At 38.0% G+C, this 22373-nt stretch overlaps 1 protein-coding gene across 1 annotated transcript; it reads left to right on the top strand.

Moving 5' to 3' along the window:
• On the top strand, nucleotides 1–19540 carry wnt6b (wingless-type MMTV integration site family, member 6b). Its single transcript, XM_026272046.1, has 4 exons — nucleotides 1–679; nucleotides 6273–6493; nucleotides 14637–14941; nucleotides 17471–19540. Exons 1-4 carry the CDS (start codon nucleotides 600–602, stop codon nucleotides 17930–17932), a joined length of 1068 nt encoding a protein of 355 aa, XP_026127831.1. The 5' UTR covers nucleotides 1–599; the 3' UTR covers nucleotides 17933–19540.
• Nucleotides 19541–22373: the final 2833 nt, after the last annotated feature.

The following is a 22373-nucleotide window of genomic DNA, read 5'->3' as shown; positions in this document are numbered from 1 at the left end:
TCAAGCCCCGGGCGACGTCACTGAGTGGGTGATGAGCTCTGAGTTTCTTACACCACGAGAAAAAGGTCCCCAGCTGAAGGCAGGGAAAAGCGTGACGAGAGGAGCACGAAATGCCTTCTAGACGTCTACCTGTTTGGATCAGGATGAGATCTGCAGCACTCACAGAAGAGCGCGCGCACACAGGTTCAGCATATGACGCTCAGATCTACAGTTCTGCGCTTCAAAAGAGCAACTGAACATTTTGCATTCCAAACGGAAACTCTTTTTAAAAGTTCTGGCATTTTAGTAAGTTTAGGAGGCTTGACTGCATTCCATCAAGCTCAAAATCTAAGTGCGCTTCTACCTGGATTCCCCCCTTATTTTATCTTGTTTTGCTTGATGAAGATCTCAAAGAAGTAAGAATGAAGATGCTGACCACTTTCCAAGCGCATTTTTCGTTCGTCCTCACCAGATGATGTGCTTTTTGGAAGTGTATTCTTTAGGGGTGCTTAATCTCCTCAGAAATTATCAAATTTTCTCCCAGGATAAGCCTCTTTGATCTCTGGACTAGTTCTTCAGCATCAGACCTCATATTTTTGTCCTTCGAAAGGCATCTGACAATGACGATTCCACTTTCCAGAACGCAACTTGCCCTCTTCTTTATCCTGCTTTGTCCAGTCAACATTATCGGGCTCTGGTGGTAAGTAATATCTCAGGCGCGCGCTCAATCGCCTTTGGAAATTCCTGCAAGCTCCATATTTAAAGCTCGATCAATGGGATTAGTGGGGAACTTCAGACTGATAGTTTAGAGGTGATCGAATATGAAAACATGACAACACCGTTCAGGGTTATCACATAATTATTCACTGTAAAAACATCCCTAGGCACTCTTAACAATAAATAGTTCTCAGGTTCGGCAAAACCCCCTCTTCTTATCATGAAACTTCTTGCTGTGTTCCAGAGTGGTTATGGTTCTTTAGAAGTTATAAAAGTTCTTCATGTAACATACTTTCTTCAGATCGGTATGTTGGTTGCTGGAGTGGTAAAGCAGCATAATACAGATTGTTTTATAAAGAACTGAAGAATGAAAATCTGTTTGTGTAACTTATGAAAGTTATATTGCGGCAACAGGCTGTAAAGCATTTCGTTTCTGTTTCACATTTATTGTTTAGAGTGCATTCATTCCAATACTGCGTGATATTGGAATTACAGGCGTAAAATGAATTTCAATATTATACAGCTCAAATATGCCTTATTTGCTCCTCACTCTATGAAACTATTCATTTTTTTAAATATGCACTTTACACTGAGTACTTCTCACAAAATATTTTTTTTTTTTAAATGTTAAGTATGAATTATTCACAGTAAATAGCTGCATAGATTACATAAAATATTCAGAAGGTGGCATTTAAAAAAAGTATTTAGTTTAATTAACTTTAAAATGAATTTCTTAAAAAATACAGGTGGATCAGGAGTTCATTATAGACAACGTAATACATTTGAAATCTGTACAGAGAAATTTACTATTTCTGTAAAAGTTGTTGATCATGGCTTCCATTATCAAGGGTTTACTAAGGGTTAAGCTGTACTCTGTTTCAGAGGTAGACACATTGGGGGTCAGAGTTGGAATTTTAGGTGGACCTCCGGGCTGTGGGTGTCATCATAAACTACTTCTTCCCTTAACACTCTGAAATGCACAAGTTTGACAAGAGAGAGATTGTTTGCTAAACAGAGCATTACCAAAATGACGCATTACCTTGTGTTGTTTAGCTAATCAAATGTTCACATTTTCACATTATAAAAGGTCAGCTGTACCTAAAGCTCCCCTCACACTTTTTTACACACACATTCTCTCTCTCTATCATATACCTGGAGGTCTAAAAAAGTTTGCAGAGACAATGATGCTTTCTTTGGGGCACTACACATGCCATCAAAAACCTCTCGTCTGGGGCTGGGCTGTGCCGAGGGTCCTGACAGACAGTGTACCATTCACATGCTGAGGCTGAGAGGAGATGAAACAGAGGCAGATAAACTGGCTCTCAGGACTCTGATTGTGCTCTGATCTGCGGGGCTGAGAGCTGAGTGCTTGAGGAAGAGATGGGAAGCCTCACCTCTTCTGGAGTCTTCGGGGTCATGTGCTGGCAGCCCGCCAGGTGTCTGTCGGACAGGTGTGCCTGTGCACGCGACATACCCTCTCGCTTTTATGTCTGTGTGTGTGTGTGTGTGTGTGTGTGTGAATACACTCTCAATCCACATTTAAATTTAAATGCCCATGTGTGACCAATCTGTGTGCACACTCACCTTATTCTATTAAAGCAGTGCTTCTTAACCATTTTGACTTGAAGGCCTCTATTATGCAATTCAATATTCAAAATCCCCTCATATAATATTTTCGTTGTAATCTTCTGCTGTAATAATGACAAAGCTATTTTTTAAGCTTTTTATTAACAGAAATTGAGAATGTATGTATGTTAAATTAATTATCCAAAATCATTATAATCATCCAGAATTTAAGAACTATTTACTTTAATAAAACAATAGGTTGCATTATTAATTTAATATTGCAATGAAATAAGTTTTTTTTTAATCAAATTTATATTTAGTTACTAAAAAAGATTTATTTAGCTTACACCTCAATTTTATGTGTATTTTAGCATTTTAATTAAATTACAGTATTTAAATTTCATATTTTTCATTTTAGTTCCACTGTGACCACTGTGTAAAAGGGACAGGTCATCCAATTATTAAAATTCTGTCATCATTTACTCATCCTTGTGTAGTTTTAAGCATGTATAACTTTATTTATTTTGCGGAAACAATAAAGACGAACTGTTCTTTTTCCATACAGAGAAAGTCAATGGGGTCCAAAAAAAAAAAAACAACAACACTGGTTCATATTGGCTTACACTGTATGGACAAAAAAGATTTTTTCAAAAAAATATCTGCATTGTACAGAAAAAAAGCTAGTCATAAAGTACATGTTTAGAATGACATTAGGGTAAATAAATGATGACAGACTTGTAATTGTTTATCCACTGACAAGTCTCCTATTGGACCTGACCAATGTATATTAGTATGTCCCAGACTGTCTCCTCTCCAATGTTCAATCTGGGAGAAGCAAATCTCATTTGGAGAATGGAGAGATAGGCAATCAAGCGGCCTTGAGAGATGGATCAGATAACGATTAGATGACAGCTGCTTGGCCCGTTTGGCACACGTGCAGTGTTTCACCTCAAGCATGCGTGTGCTGTTCTCTCGTAACTTTGGGTCTGTCCCATCTGCGTGTGACAGACAGCATCGTAGTGATGGAGTTGCGCAGCGCCGTGGTTCCACTCGCATGATTTAGTGGCACACTCCAAGAGGAGATTGTGCCATGGCTCTGCGCCACGCGCCACAGAAGTGAACCCAAGCCACTCTGTGCAGTTCCAGCCCTGTAGTGACTGACTTCATATCCAGCATACTTGGGGGATTAAGTAGGGATGAATTTCGCTCTTTCAGAAAGTGAAAAAAGAAGAGACTTATCTGTAACCATGCAATTCATAATGTAACCTGAGGTCTCAGCAGGCGCAGAGGACAACAGGTCTATGAAAAGATAAATGTGCATGTGTACGTTCGCACTGATTATTTGGATAACTTCTCTTAATCACAGTTCTCCCCTCTGTCTCCCCCTCTGCATTATCTCTCTCATACATCACGGTGTGGCTGTTTTTGGATATTCCTGATTGCACAAGTTGGGTACATCTTTTTCCATGTTATGATTAGGCCCCATATCGTGCTTATCCCATCCAGGAGTCTCACCAGATAAAGGGTGAGCAGGAAAGAGTGGCTTCGAAGCTGTGCGGATAACGGCCGTTCTAGGACTTGTGGTCTTCCTCTGCCAGATGCCATTCTTATTCCCCGATTAAAGTCCTAATGTGATTCACTGTATGAGAAATGGCAGAAGTGATCTTAGAATAGTCATCATCATGTCCAGATTGACTCTTTCTGCAGGCATGTTCCCTTTGTCTTTTGTTATGTCTTGGTCGTGGCTGGTTTTGATTAGAGTCAGGGAAGGGATGGTTCATCAGACATAGACGAATATCTTCATCTCTGTATCACCCAAGCCATAATAAGACCACATATGCAACCCAGGGCCGCTTTTGTGATATTCAAGCTTTCCTTTAAAAGCCAGCGCTTTGCCTTGCCCCTTTTGACAGTGAAACAGGACTTGGAAAGGGAGAGTCGCTCCAACACCGTCTGCTCTTTTACGAGTCTACACCTCCTGCTGTAAAATGTGGTTCCATTATTTGAGCAGCGATCCTGGCACTGAGAAGCTCACAGGTTTGCAGATAATCAGAGGCAACAGAGGAGAACATTGTATCTGCACATTATTATCATGCAGGGGTGTGTGCGTCATAGATCAAGATCTGCGAGAGATACTAATAGAGGCTTTATTACATGCCTGTCCATTAAGCACTATGGAAACCTTGACACTGGCCACAGACTTTTCCTGGTGGGGCGCTAGACTGTCAAAATTAAATTGAAATCAAACTTAGCTTCAAAACTTTTGAAGAGAAACATTGTCAGACTGTCATAATAAAATAAATGCGATCAAATGTGTTGCCAATAAATAATAACAAAAGATGAAAAGGAAATCTGGAGTCACGGAGGGTTTAAACATGGGTTATTGTGATCAAAACAATGTGTCATATAGGCCTCCTAACAAGATCAACATTTTGTTTCTATTTTTAAGGAGATTAATAGAGATGCTGAGATACAATACTGTGCTTGCTAACAATACAGTAAATTAGCAGGTATTTTCGATGAATAATTACTGCTTTACAGTAGTTATATCCATAATACGCTGTAATGTTAAGCAATAATATCTCATTTTTATATTATATCAATTTTTTATTTTTTTTTACTGTAGGCGAGGTCCAAAAAGAACAGTCTTCAGGTGACGAATGAGAGTAAAATTTGACATTGGCGAGCATGTGCCAATTGGCCTGTAATTTTATTAGGAACTGCAACATAATACACGGTTAAAGTCAAACTGTAAAAACAATAGTCTGACCTTCACTGATTTGAGAGACATGTGTGATTCAGAAGAAAGTCTACAAACCGTCTACTTATTTTACCTCAGTGGAACACTCGCCATCTAAAATGTAATGTTATTTGGGTTTATTGTACTCCATGTGGCCAGACATATGTGGAATATTCCTCACATTAGACCACTAAAGCAAATATGAGCATTTGAGATTGATGTGATGCTAGTGAGAAAAAAAAAATAAGACAGAAAAAAAAAATTTGTTATATGGAGAAAAATACATTTTAATAAAAATTAAACTTAAGTAAAATAAATGTAGTATATAAAATGTAATTTTTGAATGTGTAATGAAATTAATCCCAAGTGCCTTTTAGTAAAAGTAATCATATATCACAGCAAAACACACTCGTGCTGCTCTGTGTCCAAAGATGGTTGTATGTAAATGAAATATTAGGCCTATCAAGATGGGATGCATCACTTGTAAAGCCTGTTATCTCCCCTCTCATATTTCTTATCAGACCGCCATGGAAGGCGACTGGCAAGAGTGTCGGTTTGACTTTTTAAAACAAACTCGTACGGCAGATGAATGTTATTAGTCTGAAAGATTAGCCTTGACAGGGGTGAATGAAAAGCAATGAGGTATTCGCACAGAGCTCTGCTCCCCCATACAGCAACGTAATGATAAAAACCGACTTCAGCTGCATGGATCACAGACGCTGAGAGTTATTAAAAAGAAAGAACCGGAGGATTGTGCCGTTCTCACATTACGTCATAGCGACTGTCACGGGAAGCTCTGGCAGCCCGCTCAATGCTTCGGACCAGAGGCCTCTTCTCCCATTAGCAGTTGAAATAAACAACTGATTCAAGTGTAAACACACGTCTGTCGTCACTTTTGATAAAACCCAGCAATTAAGATGCAGCTTTTTTGCTTTAAATGTTATCTGTTTATGTTCAAAGGGGTAATTCGATTACCCCTGACATTATAGTGTGTCTGACTCTAGTAGTTGTCTTTTTTCTGTATATTTTCTTTGTCATCTGCAAGGAACAATGAGTACGCCTAAAAACCAAGAAAAGCCCTAAACGAATGAGGATTGGCTCAGACCTTAATGTGAACCTTGCGGTAAAGCAACAGAACATTAAATTTATAATGCTCTTCATCATTTAAAGTGGTTTGTGTGCCGTGTGGTTTGAGAAGATAACCGCACTTTATCTTGTGCAACCTTGTGTAGTTCAGATGAGTCATCTGATGAAGCTTTGTTCGTTTCAGGGCAGTGGGGAGTCCCTTGGTCATGGACCCGAACAGCATCTGCAGGAAGACCAAACGTCTGGCGGGCAAGCAGGCCGAACTGTGCCAGACCCAGCCGGAGATTGTTAATGAAGTGGCCAAGGGCGCCAAGCTGGGCGTGCGCGAATGTCAATACCAGTTCCGCTTTCGACGCTGGAACTGTACCAGCCAGAACAAGTACTTTGGCAAAATCCTCCAGCAAGGTGAGCATGTGTCCTAATGGAGTTAATCAATCTTTGTCTCGATTATGGGTCAGCGACGTCTTTCTGAGGCCATGAACTCTGGCCCTGAGACCTAGAGACCTGTGCCCTCATTTCAGCATGCTGGATCCAAGTTCAAGAGAGAACAAGGACAGCTGTTGTGTCCAGTTTACCTCAGTGCCTTTCTTCTGTGTTAAATTGCTCTCTAAAAACGATCCCCAAATTGCATAATCATTGATCCGCCACATTTTTCAGCCCTTTGAAGACTAATAAACTAACATAGCCTCTACAATTATTATGCCGTCCGCAGGGTTCAACCCCTCCCCTTTCACGTTCAGTTGTTCAGTTGAGGCTATTATTTGTGACTCAGAACAGTGGTGCTGATGCTAAGATGTCTGTCATTATCTAATATTTTGGAAACTTATTTTTTTATTCTTGCAATCCCTTCAAGGGGTGGTTTGATACATTAGGCATGATTTAGCCTAGTGTAAATGCATCTTGTAGTTTAGGCCATAGTTTACTTTGGTAACGCTTTTATTTTGACAGTCCACATTCTACTAACTATAAGAAACTTTGCAAGTACATGTGAACTTATTCTACTAACCCTAACCTAACAGTCTATCTTTTTTGCCGTCCGATGAATATAAACGAGCAAATCATTAAAGATATGTTGGTAGTGAATTTGATGATGCATGTTGCTCACCTTTTCTCTTTTTAAACAGTCTAATTGGTTGCCACCTGTAGAGGGAGCTACATTGGCTGAACATAGTCTGCCCTCAGCCAGCAGGGTATGAGATTAAGATGGTCAGTACAATTTTTTGCCTAATTTCACATGAGATTTCTCTTTAGACATGCCCATATCACAGCGATGTAGAGAGATGCAGGCTTGTCATATCCAGGTCTGGAGCTGAGAGTTCACGATTTGGCCTCCAGTGTGGACGTGTTCACACACGGATTGCAACATGATTCCTCTGTCTGCATCAGCCCATCTTAGACTGAGCACTGAGACTGCCTCACAAAATGGAAATTAATCATAAATTCCTCTGTGTCTATAGGTGAGGCTTAAGTGCTCTTCTGTTTTCATGCATTTACCACAATTACTGTGAGACTTGGCTCTAATGACCACGTGTCAGAGCTGAGATCTCTGCTAAGGCAGGTTCACTTCCTGCACCGAGTGAGAGGGTTGTACAAAGTGTCTCACATATTTCTTCCATTGCTAAATAACTGGGGGCTATTTTCTTCCCCTATTCAAACATGTAAACCAGAGCTTGTTTTCTTGGCCCAAGGGAGCGGCCTCCCAATGCCAGAATTTGCTGGAAATGCTGCCGGCTGCTCTTACATGTTGTCTCTGAGGTTGTAATGAAGTCGTTAAAATTTCTCAGAGACAATATGCGGTTCCAATTAGAAACCCAAGAAATGATAAGGACGCCGTGTGTGCGTAATTTGCCCTGTCACCTCAGGAATGTGCCTCATTATTTTTGCTGTCAAGACCTCTTGTTTCTGTCTGTGTCAATAAATGTGTTTGGTATCATGCACTGTCTGATGCACAGACGTTACTGATGTTTTACCTCAGGTTCAATTCTCAGAATGACCACAATCTTACTCCTAATTCAAATTAAAATATTTTTTAAACGCACACACACATATATATATATATATATATATATATATATATATATATATATATATATATATATATATTTAAGCTTTTGGCACTTAATATATTCAATATAATGTACAGTCCTTTCAATACTTTGGAGACTGGGAATATTTTTTTATTTTTTTTGAAAGACTTATGCACACAAAGGCTGCATATATGTGACACTGGACCACAAAGCAGTTTTAAGTGTCATTTTTTTTAATTGATTGATTTATATATCATGAAAGCTGAATGCATAAGCTTTCCATTGATGTATGGTTTATTAGGATCGGACAATATTTGGCCGAGATACAACTATTTGAAAATGTAGAATCTGAGGGAACAAAAAAATCTAAATACTGAGAAAATCGTCTTTAAAGTTGTCCAAATTAATTCTTAGTGATGCATATTACTAGTCAAAAATAAAGTTTTGATATATTTACAGTAGGAAATGTACAAAATATCTTCATGGAACATGATCTTTACTTAATATCCTAATGATTTTTGCCCCCCAAAAAATATATATAAATGTAATCCTTTGATGGCAAAGCTGAATTTTCAGAAGCCATTACTGCAGACTTCAGTGTCACATGAACCTTCAAATATAATTTTTAAATGCTGATTTGGTGCTCGAGAAAATGTATTATCAATATTGGAAACAGTTGTGCTCCTTAACATAATTATGGAAATTATGGATTATTTTTGTTTTGTTTTTTTAAAAATCTAAAAGTATTCCCTTTAAATAAATGTAATGCATCCATTCTAAATAAAATAAATACAATTATTTTCTTTTGTATGGTAGTGTATATAAAATAAGTTAAAATGTCTTTGACTCACTCTTATATGAATAATAATAAGACAAAAAGTGTTTCTTTCTTTGGTCACATCTTGTCTAGCATAGGACAACAAGATTGCCAGAAGTGCCATATAGTAGGTGCATGATCCCCCTGGTATTCTGTAATGGAATTTTACTATCAGAAATAACATCCTTGTTTCCACACATAGGCCATTTGTTCAGCAGATGTGTTTGGTATCTTCAGTATTCTGATAGTTGTGATTATGAACTCACATTTGAACTCGTAAGTTGGCGTGCATTTGAAAAAAAGAAAAAAAGCAGGGGATAGAGAGAGAAAGAGAAAGAGAAAAGATAAAAAGCTAAGCTTATATCAGAAAACAATTCAACAGTACATCTCTAAGCCCGGAGGCAGACCATTTTTGAAGGCATTAAGACTATAAATGCTCCTTTTTTTCTATATAATCCCATTTCAAACCCCTAATGCATGCTACAAACCAAAGCACATAACACACATGGCATTCTTCAGTCCTGTTCAAGAACGTTTTATTTCAAACCCCACTGTTGGAACAGGTCAGAGGCCAGTGTACTCAGCATGAAGGACTGCATGAATATGTGGTATCATTTAAAGGGACAGCCAGTCCTGTTGTAATGGATCCCTTGTGCGCACAAGAGTTTTGGACATATTTGAGAGTTGAGACAGTGCATTAGACGTCAGAGCTCACTTCAGTTTGTTAGTGTGAAAGCAAATTTTCAAACTCTGAATCGGATTTTCTAAGTGCGCTTAAAAAAGGTGACATTGGTTAAGCTTCAGGACCCTGGTACATTTTGCATTTGGTTTTAATGCATCATTTACTTATTGTGTTTATGCTCCATGTTCTGGTGTAGACCACACAATTGAGTTTTATTAGTGAGAATTACTCATATTATCCATGATGTGTGTGTGTGTGTGTGTGTGTGTGTGTGTGTGTGTTGCTGCAGTTGCCTTCAGTTGATAAAAGTGGATCCCAGGTATGCAACAAGATCTGTGCAGCGTTAGAGATTGTCTCAACCCTCGCTGCATGCAGGCAGTACATGGTGGCAAAATAAATCAATCAAAATGATTCCCACCCGTCAGCACTGGTGGAGCCGCTGGAGGGGCCCTGCCTTCTCATCTCTTTTCATCCTGCAGCCTCATGCTTCATTGACTCAAAGATTGAGTATTAAAAAAATATTTGCTAATTCTCACAGAAGCCCCTTCTGGCATTAAGTTCTCTCTCTCTTTTCTAGGCAGGCCTGGGCATAGACAGCTGCACAAAATTTGTTTGGAATTTGTGTCTTGGAGGAAAAAATAAGAGAGGGAGGTGAAATCAAGAGACTTTTTACCCTCTGTCTGTCATGACAACCTCCGTCTAATGAATGTATTGGATTAAATTATTGTGGATCCAGATGGGCAAATTTTGTCTTTGTAGCAGTTCAAATGATGGATGTTACACTGTTTACAAAATATAGTTTGATCATGATATGTATGATTTTCAAAAATGTTAAGGTAATAGAAAGTTTCCCATGGGGTTGGAGACTCTGGAAATAACAGGATATGTATATTTTTTTTTTACCTTCCCAATCTGGAAAAGTCATGAAAATTGGAACATTTTATTTCCATTTTTTTAAGAAATGGTCATTTTAATTATGATTATGAGCAGTCTGGATTTTCTCTGTTCTAAAATAAATCAACTAGTTATTTTGGAATAAATCTTATCCACAAGCCAGCATGATGACAGTTTTACGTGCTTTGGGGGTCTTAAAGTGATAGTTCACCCAAAAATGAAAATTCTGTCATAAATTACTCACCCTCATGTTGTTCCAAACCCATAAGACCTTTGTTCATCTTCGGAACACAAATGACGCTATTTTTGATGAAATCCAGGAGCTTTCTGACCCTACAGAAAGCAGGACATCATTAAAATAGTCCATGTGATATCAAAGGTTCAACCATAATGTTATGAAGCTGTGAGAATACTTTCTGTGTGCAAAGAAAACAAAACTAATGGCTTTATTAAAAAATTTCCTCTCTTTCTTGTCAGCCTTCGGTTCGCTTTCACAAGAGTACCATGACGCAAAAAATATTCTTGTAGATTCCAAATATTACCACTGATATCACAATGTCCTTACTACATTTCTGGGCCTTGAATGCGGTAGTTTTCCTTGTTTGTTAGGCCTACTTATCCATTTCAGTGGAGTTTCACATACTAACATAAAAATTAGGACAAACATCAAACATGAAAGTAACAGACTGATGGCTGTGAGTAATGATACATTGACATAGAACTTGCAGTTCAGTATGTGCATCAAATATTGATTCAGTGGCCATTCTGATGGATTCTTTTCAGTTTGGCCCTGTCCCAAATGGTACCCTAAACCCTCGCTGCCTTCTTCTTGAGTCCGCACTTTCGTGACGTAATGCTGCTTTGACTGTCGAGTAGAAGTCTGCTGCGGAACTCACCCCAGCGCACGTTCGGCAGAACTGTGGATCGAGGGTACATAACGGCCACAAAGGGGGTGTTCCATTTGGGACAGGGCCTTTGAGTTCATGCAGTGAAAGATTCATCATGTGGATTAATGAGACTCATTCATCACCCGTTGATAAGAATCATTTGTAAGTGAATTGAGCTATACAGGTTGCCCGCATGTTTGTTGTTGCTTAGGCCTACATCACATGAGCAGTACCGACACTGAAGCAAACACTGCTGTGATCGGTGAGACATGCTGCATCACATCTGTGCCAGTAATGCAATCAACAAACTGGTTAATTGAAAAAGAGAATGTATGTTTTTCATATTATGAACATGATTTCACCATCGTTACATGACCCAAGAGTAACTCAGGATCCAAAGTTTAAAATCTGATAGTCTAAAACACCTGGAGGTAGCTCCATTATGGTGAGGACATCTACCAGCAGGAGCTAATGAGACCATGCTAACACCTTGATCAGTATGTTGCGATAAAACAGAAGTAGTGCCAAATTTTCTTCTGTATTGTGATGTACATACTGAAAAAAAAAAAAAAAATTGAGGTGGGGCATTTGCACTCAGAAGGGTGCAACAGATGAATGTGAGCTTGGAGGGTATAAGGGACTGAGAGTTTAAGTGGACTAAATAGTTTGAGAAATTCTGCATAAATCAACCAATACCGTGCAATATATACACTATAATCCAATATCAAATACGTTATATACAGTATATAATATATACATTGGTGAATTATTCACACCAATATCTAAATCATGTATTTACAAAATAGATGTGAATTTCCATTTCATTTCGACTTTAAATATCACGTTGTAATCATTCTGACTGGCTATGATTTTACCACATGGCAAAATATCTTTACTGTTTTTGTGATTTATGATCCCTGCTCATTTGTAGGCATTATATAATCGAAATTATTCTGAAATAGCGGCTAGCATCAGAAAAGATCAATTAATAATTTAATAAAGTGATTCCTGCCACACACATGCAGGTGGTTCATGACATCCTGAACTGAAACCAGATACCAGATTGTGTAGTTATGCACAACAGACCTGCAAAACATGCCAACAGGGTTGTGTGGGGTTTATATATCTCTTGTTGTTGTTGTTTTACAGCATAATAGTTTTTTCAGTCTATTATACGTCTGACGTCAATCTACCAGTGAAATACGGCATTATGGAAACTAATATATTTTTGCATTATATAATTCTATTATTATTAAAGTATTATATAATTTAGTTAACTATGCACTTACATAAATATAAACAAGAGGTTGGATAGACAGCTGAGTCTCTATAGTGCTTTATGAAAGCAAAACTATTGGACAGACAATAGACAAGTGTATGTCATGAATGAATGATATGGAGAAATCATTTGTAAATATTAAATATTATGTTCTCCATTGCTCAAATGAATTTGCCTCATATCAGAGCAAATATTGCTTTTCGCCCCACACAGGTTGAATTTTTTTGCATGGAAATATGCATAGAAAAATGCAAGCTGCCGCAAATATTGTTTGCCTGATTTTGCATACAATTCTGCCTTCGTGAAATCCTAGAGGGACTGCTACATATGAAGCAGTACCCACACATTCTGAGGATCAGCAGTGTATGTCGCAGAGAGGCTGCTTCTCTTTAGGACACTTTTGATAGTAATGCAGTGAACAGTGTTAGGTTAATGCAGACTTGGTTGGTGTTTTGAGTGCCAGAAAGCTACAGGTGTTTTCAGGTGGGGTGCTGTCATGTATCTAAACAGGAAGACACACACACACATTGTTTCACAGTATGAAGACGACAGTGGGCATGTGAATGGACAGCTGGGATTAATATCTGCATGTGTGTATGTGTGTGTGAACTCTGAGCTCTGATTCCATTTCACTGGCTTTAATGAATCCCATTCACTGAATCATGCGATGCAGAATTGGCACAGGGCTTAGGAGTGACTGCACGCTCACTGCATCCAGAGTTTACACAGGATAAAAGTCATGCCTTTCAACTCCCTTACTACGAGTTGCTAAACACATCTGTCCTTTCCAACCCCTCCATTCTTTTCTTGTTCTCTTCTTTCTTTTCTGTTATTGCAGAGAATTTGTTTTCAATTAACATTATTAAATGTTAGCTTTTAATAAATATTTTTTGTGGACTGGTCATTTTCTTTTGAAATAACTTTTGACAGGAATAACAGGTCATTAAAAAAAAGATATTTTAAACAAATAAGAACAACAACATTTCGAAATATTATTGCCATTTAAAATAACTGTTTTCGATTTTAATATATTTTTAAATTGGTAATTTATTCTGAATTTTCAGCATCATTACTCTAGTGTCACATGATTCTTCAGAAATCATTTGCTGCTTAAGAAACATTTCTTGTTGCTGAAAACAGTTGTGCTGCTTAGAATATTTTGTGGAAATTCAGATTTTTTTCAGGATTCTGTGATAAATAGAAATCTTCGAAGAACATAATTTCTATGAAGAACACTGTCCGTAAAAAATATGTCCCAATGTTAATATGAAGAAAATTTCCATACTGACTATTGTTCTACACATATTTTGAATCACTCATTGCACTGTGTTGTATTTTAGAGTTTGCCTGGCAGAAAATGACCAGTACATTTTCCCTTTTACCTTACAGTATAGACATTTTATTAAAATATAAATGTCTTTACTGTCCCTTGAGTCTTTTCTAATTGAACAATTATACTGACCCCAAACTTTTTAACTGTATTGCATATGTAACAAAAACTGTTCGTCTCCTTTTTAAGAAAATATTTAATCTACAAAGTGTTTAATGCTTTTTTAAAAAAAATTATTAATACTTTTCAGAGTTTCCATCTCTCTGACAAATTTGATAAGTGATTTTACTAGGTTCATGGGAACTCTGATTTTCAGGGGTTTGTTTAATTTCAGGTCATTTGTTAAAAAAAGATGAGTTCTTGCATATTGAAACATTATGGAACAAGAACTGAATAGCATATGCTCTGATTCGCATTGCAGCTTATCCTGGTTTGATATGCCATGACCTCGTATGGCTCATTGTGCCACAGTAGTGCTGTCGTTGTGGATGAGGCTAGCTTGTCACAGAAATAACCCATGCAGCTAGGATATCTAAAGTGCTATAATTATCAGAGTTCGATGTAACCCAGCCGGGCCAACAATCAGAAGCTCTCTTTGATGTCTTTTTGTGTGTGTGTGTGTGTCTTCACAGACATCCGAGAGACGGCGTTCGTGTATGCTATCACGGCAGCGGGTGTGACGCATGCAGTGACTCAGGCCTGCAGCATGGGGGAGCTGCTGCAATGCGGCTGCGAGGCCACACGGAGCAGAGGGCCACCTCCGCCTTTAGCCGGTGTTGGCCCAACCGAGGGGGTCAAGTGGGAGTGGGGTGGCTGTGGAGACGACGTGGAGTTTGGCTACGAGAAATCCAAGCAGTTTATGGATGCCAGGCGGAGGAAGGGCAAGAGTGACATCCGCACGCTTATAGACCTTCATAATAATGAAGCCGGTCGACTGGTACGATATTTCAACTTTATCTTGACACATATAGCTATGAATTAAAAATGAATTAATAAAAATAGTTTACACAGGCTTTTTACAGTCTTTTAGTGGTGGTATAAATGAGATCCGACCTATTAAATAAGAATATTAAACAAGAATAAGGTGTTAATTTACACAACTGTTCAGAAGTTGTTGTTGTTGTTTTTTTCAGCAAGGACACATTAAATTAACCAAACGTGACGGTAAAGAAGTTTTAAAAGTAACAAAAGATTTCTAAATCTTCCTTTTTGAATTTTCTGCTTATCAAAGAATCATCATGGTTTCCGCAGTAAAATATTAAGCAGCACAGCTGCACTATTCTCAACACTGATTATAAAAATAAATATAGAATGATTTCTGAAGGATCATGTGACACTGGAGAAATGACTGCTGAACATTATGATTTGCCATAAAGGTATGATTGAATTGAAAAATATATTGGCAAAAATTAAATGAGTCTTTGTCAGAGTGCTGTGAGAGCAGTAAATGCAACCTCGTATTTAGTTCTTAGTTCACACGACCCTTATTATATATCAGCAATAAAGCAAGGTACCTTGAATTTACTTAATTTTCTTGTAAAAAAAAAAAAAAAAAACAGTCTCAGTACCTGTCGCCCTCATGCAGGTTTGGTGTAGATGTTTTTTTTTGTTTGTTTTTTTTTGTTTTTTGTTTAATGTTCCTGGTAAGATATCAATGTGGATAGATTTGCATCGATGCATAGATGATACAAGCACAGTCGTGTGCTGTTTTGCCTGTACAACCCTTAAGAGATAGTCATGCTTAAATGAGCAGATGGTGCACTTCAAAAGCCCAAGCATGGAAAAGCTCGGAAATGTTATGGAAATATACTTGGCACAGGCTAGAGAACACACTATGAACTGAGTTGAGACTAGTTTCCCAACATCACCACTCTCTCTCTCTCTGTTCCCTACTTGACTGTCTAGATCCATTCAATAGTTACAGGAGTGTCATTTTTTGTAAACTAGAGCTTTCACATTACAGTATTAACATGCACAATTATTTTGAAATGGATATGCAGTTATTTGATTTAACATGGAAACTGTTTAGTTCTGTTCTGTGTGATCAGAAACCACTAAACCACTCACACACTAAAGTGCCTAGCAGAGCAGGCATTTTATAAAAAATCTCACTAAACTACACACCCCAATAGTTACAAAATTAATATTACATTAATATTAACCTTTTTATACTTTGAAATAAACTGGATGTGTTAACACATAATGATATACAAATAATATAATACACTTTTTAACAAAACAGTAATGACAGACCTAAACTGCCACTGAAATATTTGGGGTCAGTAATTTCTATAAAATGCCTGCTTTTTTTTTTTTATTAATGAATAAAAGTTATCAAAAGTGACACTGAAGTCATTTACAAGGTTTAGGTTTCAAATAAATGCTGTTTTTAGACTTTCTATTCATCAAATAATCCAGAAAAGTAATGTATCACATTTTCCATGAAAATATTAAGTAGCACTTTCAGCATTGATAATAACGAATGCTTTTTGTGCAGCAAATCATCATATTAAATATGATTTCTGAAGGATCACGTGACACTGAAGACTGGATATTGATGCAAAAAAATGTACCGCTGCATCACAGAAATATTTACATTTTAAAATATATGAAAATAATTATAACAAATATTTTAAATTGTAATAATATTTCACATAAATAAATTCAGCCTTGGTGAGCGTAAGTGTATAAAAAAGACAAAAATTATTTAAAATTCTTACCAACCCCAAACTTAAAGTGTGTTTATATTTCTCATTCATATTTTTAGTATAGTGTGCAATTCAACACACCAATTTAACTGTGACTGGAGTGTGTGTCTAAGACTTTTTAGACAGTGCAAATCTTTTTTTTTTTTTTAAGCAATCGTTATTTTTGTATTTCCATTATTTCTGCAATGATACCGCCTACTGTACAATAGAAACCTATGGTGCATGTGTGTGATAGATCATTTTGAAGTACAGCTACTCTTATCTTCGTTTACTATTTTATAATTCATTATTATTCTGAACTCTAAAGAAGTCAGATTTACGGTTTCCTTCAAGCCATCATCAGTCGGCCACTGGCCAAATCCTCAGATTAGTTGTTCACTAGTGTCAGTAGTGCTTCATCTTCCAGAGGTCACTGCCTCACAGCCTCAGGTCCCGTTAGCATGGGGTCAGTCACTGGTAAACAGGCATTAAGGGGGAATATAGACATGTTTGGCAGATGGTGATTTTCTTCTATGTCAAAGAGGACTCAAATGCCCCGCACCGATTCGTTTGGAATTAAAGTTAGAAAAATGGTAATGCTGCATTTATCAGATGTTAATTTCAACAGGTATAGAACTGTACGAATTTCTGTTTTCAAGCTCTCGGACTTGCTTTCGAGTGGCTGGAGGCTAAAGAGGGAGGGGAGAGAAGAGGGTAAATTCCTTCTAAATAGCTTCTCCTTTTATCTCACTGAACTATCTTTGTGTCTTGAACTGCAGGCGGTGAAGAATTATATGAGAACTGAATGTAAATGTCACGGGCTGTCTGGCTCTTGCACTCTGAGGACCTGCTGGAAGAAAATGCCTCACTTTCGCGAGGTGGGCGACCGCCTGCTCGAGCGTTTCAACGGGGCATCCAAAGTGATGGGTGGGAATGATGGTAAGACTCTCATTCCAGTGGGGCAGAACATCAAACCTCCAGATAAGCAAGATCTCATCTACTCGGCCGAGTCGCCGGACTTCTGCCTGCCCAATCGGAAGACGGGTTCTTTGGGCACGCGCGGGCGGATGTGTAACAGCACGGCGCTGGACGTGAGCGGATGTGACCTTTTGTGTTGCGAGCGAGGCCACTGGGACGAGACAGTGGTCCTGGAGGAGAACTGTCTCTGCCGTTTCCACTGGTGCTGTGTGGTCCAGTGTAAAAAGTGCTTGGTCAGGAAGGAATTGAGTTTGTGTCACTAACCGAGAACCCTTATGAATAATGGGCTTGAGAAGAGCAGTTCCAAACAAAAGAATCTAGAACATTCCAGATTCATGCATACACATTTCAAACCCTGAGGCTTTGGGAAAGCCTAGAGGAGTGTCTGACTTGTGATTCACCCCTCAGAAAACCCAGGACCGCTAGTCTCAAGGACTTCTCAAGATTTAGGAGGGGTTCTTCAGCTGTGAAGTCGAGACATTCAGAAATCTTCTCATCAGAGGGCTTTTGTGTGTATTTTCTGTTAGATCAGCCCCATATACAGCATATTAAGAGTGCAGACTCAACGAATGAAAACATATCCACTTCAGCACCGCAGCCATGGTGTAATGGCTGTTTATGCTCTGAAGTGACAGAACATCAAGAAAAGGATATTTGGCATGCACTCTGTAAAGCAGGCTGGATATGGAACACAGACGGTTATTTATAAGCATTTAATATCATCATGACTACTTCTTGTGATTAATGCCCTGTCATTTTCTTTCAAAAGCACTTTGAGGACTTTTAACATAAAGAGTAAAAACTTGTTTTACTCTTAAACTCAAAGGTAAAAAACAAATGCAAGAGAAGCAACATGTAAAAACTCCTTATCTTTGTGAGATATTTAATCTATGGGGCTTTTAATGCACTTTTACTGATACTGATCACTATTTTTCATCGGTTTGCTCCTTAGTGAATTGCATTTTCAGTGGTTTGTTTCAGTTTGTTTAGGGGTTTTAAGAGTTCTTGTATTGTTGACCTCATATGAAAACCTTAGTATGCTAACACTGCTCAACAGTTCTCAAAACCAATCACAACTGATCATTAATGATAATAATCACATGAGAAATTGTCATTGTTTTATCACCTTTTTGTTTTTGTTTTTCAATGGAAATCTCACTGGAGGGTAAATCAAGTCAGGCCATCAAAATCATTTCAGCACCATGTTCAATAAATTCAGTGTCAATAAAATGCATTATGTTTGAAATATAATATTACGGGGTCTATACAGTTAATCAAATCAGAAAACAGAAATATCAAGAAACAGACATAAAGAATGCAGAGCTTCAAGCTAATTACAGGGTCAGCCATGAGACTTTCATCAAGTGTTAATCTCAAGCACCCTGTCCTTTGTTTGGAATGTATTGCATTTTTGGAAAATACCTTAACAATGTATCATCTGGAGTTCGCGCTTGTGAACCACAGACCATTGAGAAATATAATTTTCACATGCATTAATTTTAGGCGCATTAGCATAATAGACTTGAGACTGAAAAATGACAGCATGTCCACTAAATGTAAATTAAGATGAAATGTGTCATTTGAATGACTGCATTCAGCTCTATTCATCTTAGACTTTGTTTATTTATCTTCAGTTTGTAGTTCATCTCTCTTGCGCAACCTCATATCTGAAAAAATCATGGCAGAAAGATGTGAAAGATTATTTACTGCTCTTCAAAACCTCTGTTTATAAAGCGATCTTGCAATAATTCATACCAGAACTGTATATTTCGGATATTTAGTCACAATGCATTTGAAAGGAAGATTTCAGATTTGATAAACTGAAGACTGGACGTGAGAATTGTAGCTGCTCATCACTGAATAAAATACACAAAAACTTGTTTCCTTGTTATTTTGTTGTATTTAGTAGTTGTTGTTTTACTTTCTAAAATAAAGTACTTATATAATCTATCTATCTATCCATATACATACAGACTTTTAATTGACTTAGTGAGACTACACACAGTATAAAATGTACAAATAAATATATTCAAACTGACATTCAAGACCTGCAAGAATCCATTTCCAAAGGTTTGCATCAATAGTCTTGTCTTTGTCTCTCATTTTTCCTCAGTAATAACTCTCACATGACGTTTTGATTGGGAGATATGATCCCATTTCAGCCTGAGATATTTATATAGACATCATAATGAAGCTTATGTCACACTTTCCTTTCACTGATGTTAAACAAATCGTACAATTGTTCTAACTGGCTCACTTCGCGCAAGGTCAAGGCTCAATGCTTCCCACCTCGCTCTCTCGCTACGGCTATTCAGAGATTTCAGCTTTAAGTGTATCGCTTTGCCACTCAGCAGAAGAAAGGTGTTGTTTTGAGTTATTTACACAGTTGGAAAAGACTCCCTTTGTATTAGTGTGAGTCCTGCAAGACGGCACAAGTTCATATTTTCCAGGAATTTGGGCTGCGAAGCCAACAGTGTTGAAGATAGAGGGGAAGATGGAGACCGGGAATGTGCCAGGAGCAGTGGTGAGGGAATGAGAGACAGAGAGAGACACACACAACCATAGACAGCCCATCATACAGTCATACCGCAGACAGCCAATAGATTTAGAAGCCTTGGTATTAATATAGCTGCTTTGTTTCAATGTACTTTAACACACACACACACACACACACACACACACAGTGGCTGTGGAATGTGCAGGATGAGACAATTGTTCTGTCTTTGCCTGCTGATAGTAAAACATGCAGGGCACTAATGAAAGCCTGCCACTGTGGGTGGATACACGGCATGATGGGAGACACACTCATTTCCTCTGATCACCCAGACAATGAGGTGCAAAGACGCTCAGACGAAGGGCTGTGAACTCCAGTTGCAAGCGTAGAGGTGGTAATCATTTAAGCTGATGAATAATGAATTTACGATTCAACATTTTTGCAGTAATGGAAATTTCGCTGCAGGATTTATATCAGTATATAAAAAAAATCTTCTCTCGCTATGGAATGCACAGGCAGGAATTGTTTTATGTGCATGTGTACACAGGTGCATGTGTGTGGCAGATAGCCTGAGTGAATAAAACTGTAACATAATACCACCATGCGTCCCCTTGTTCTGACAACCAGTCTTTATCTAAATAGAGATGCTTGCTTTAGGAGGACATGCTCATAAAAGTCAAGCTGTGAATAAAGGCTCTGAAACCTCGCAGGAGATTTTATCGGGAGGTAATCAGTCTAATTACAACTTAGGCCCTGTCAGACTCTATTCTGTGAGTCTGTGAGGTGCATGATGGGATGGAGGAGTGCACTGTACAAAACTTAACCTGTACTTATGGTATGTTCATGGCTACTAGCTGCTGTACTTTGTTACAATCACTGTGACTTGTGAACAGTTCAGGTCTAGTGCATTACTGTAATCTAAACTCATTACAGTAATAGTGTGATTTCCATAATACTATGCTGATGCTTATGTTCCCGGAATGCACGGCAAGAATAACTTTAATTTGTAGTTTTTTCTACTCTAATGACTTCTTTTCTCTTTTTTTTTTTTCAGCCCAGCACAACAATCTTTGTTATTTACCCTGATGGCATTGTTTATAATAATAGTTATGAACTGTTAACTATAACATGGCCACACTGTGAATTTAAGTTACATCACTAAACTTTTTTTCCTGCATTTATTTTACTGCATGTAACCAATTGTTACCACTGTTGCACTGACTCTGAAAATGTTGGTTTAATTAATATTTAATACAACTACTCTTATATCCCACAAAGCAACATAATGTAGTTCTAATTTGTGTTACCACAATAACACACAAGGTTTTTTATATTTATACGTCCTGCTACAGGGCATGGAAGTTAAGCGGTTTCGAGGAGGGCCAATACAGCCTCACCTCCGCTGATGGCAACGACTGTGCTCGGTAAATATCACAATTACCTGCACCATTTCTCTTTGTGGATGAACGGAGTTTAGTGCTCTCACTGGGTTGTTAGCCGTTCACTGTCAGCATTTTAAGTGCTGATAATATCTCCAGAACACAGCTGACTCATAGTTACAATTTTTGGTCTCTTTTGGGGCCGACTGAAACGTAAAGAGACCCAGCGTGCAAGTCTGTGTCAATAAACAATGTTGTTTGCGTGCTCTCCGCACTGGAATTGCCAGATGGAAATTGAGTCCCTGTCCTCAGTTAGATCAGGCTTGCTTTTTCCAAAATGGACCTGCAATGAAGTGTTTATGGATTTGTGGTCTGCAGGCATACGGTCTCGAAGGATAACGCCAGCCTCTAAACACACACACGCTCTCACTGTAACACACACTTCCTGCCACTTAACACAAGATGGAGCTATTTGTCTCATTTCATGGATGCTTCACAGGAAACACTTCAGATAAATTTGTGCCTCTGAAATGCACCGATGGAAGACAACACAGCGTAATTTGGATCATCAGTAGGAGCGCGATAAGAACAACCAAATTAAAGACAACTGTGAGGAGGCTAAGGTGTATTATATAAGAACCGAGCAAACAAAAGTATAAGAATTGCATACAATTACACTTGTAGTGAAGAGTGCCTGAAATTTAGAATTCTGTTAAAACGAGTAGAACTACCGAAGTAAAGAAATATACTTCAGTGTGAGCTGAAAGTGTGTTTTTTTTTTTTTATTTTTTTTTTTTTTATTTTTTTTTTTTTTTTTGGACACTTCATTTC

This window comes from Carassius auratus, chromosome 9 (assembly GCF_003368295.1).
Source record: "Carassius auratus strain Wakin chromosome 9, ASM336829v1, whole genome shotgun sequence".
Lineage (NCBI taxonomy): Eukaryota > Metazoa > Chordata > Actinopteri > Cypriniformes > Cyprinidae > Carassius > Carassius auratus.
Note: the sequence above shows the minus strand (reverse complement) of the source record. Positions and strands in the feature narration are given on the sequence as shown.

Coding starts and splice junctions, on each gene's coding strand:
- wnt6b (XM_026272046.1), top strand. CDS start 600: ATGACGATTCCACTTTCCAGAACGCAACTTGCCCTCTTCTTTATCCTG. Junction 680..6,272: donor AACATTATCGGGCTCTGGTG/GTAAGTAATATC, acceptor TGTTCGTTTCAG/GGCAGTGGGGAGTCCCTTGG. Junction 6,494..14,636: donor TGGCAAAATCCTCCAGCAAG/GTGAGCATGTGT, acceptor GTGTCTTCACAG/ACATCCGAGAGACGGCGTTC.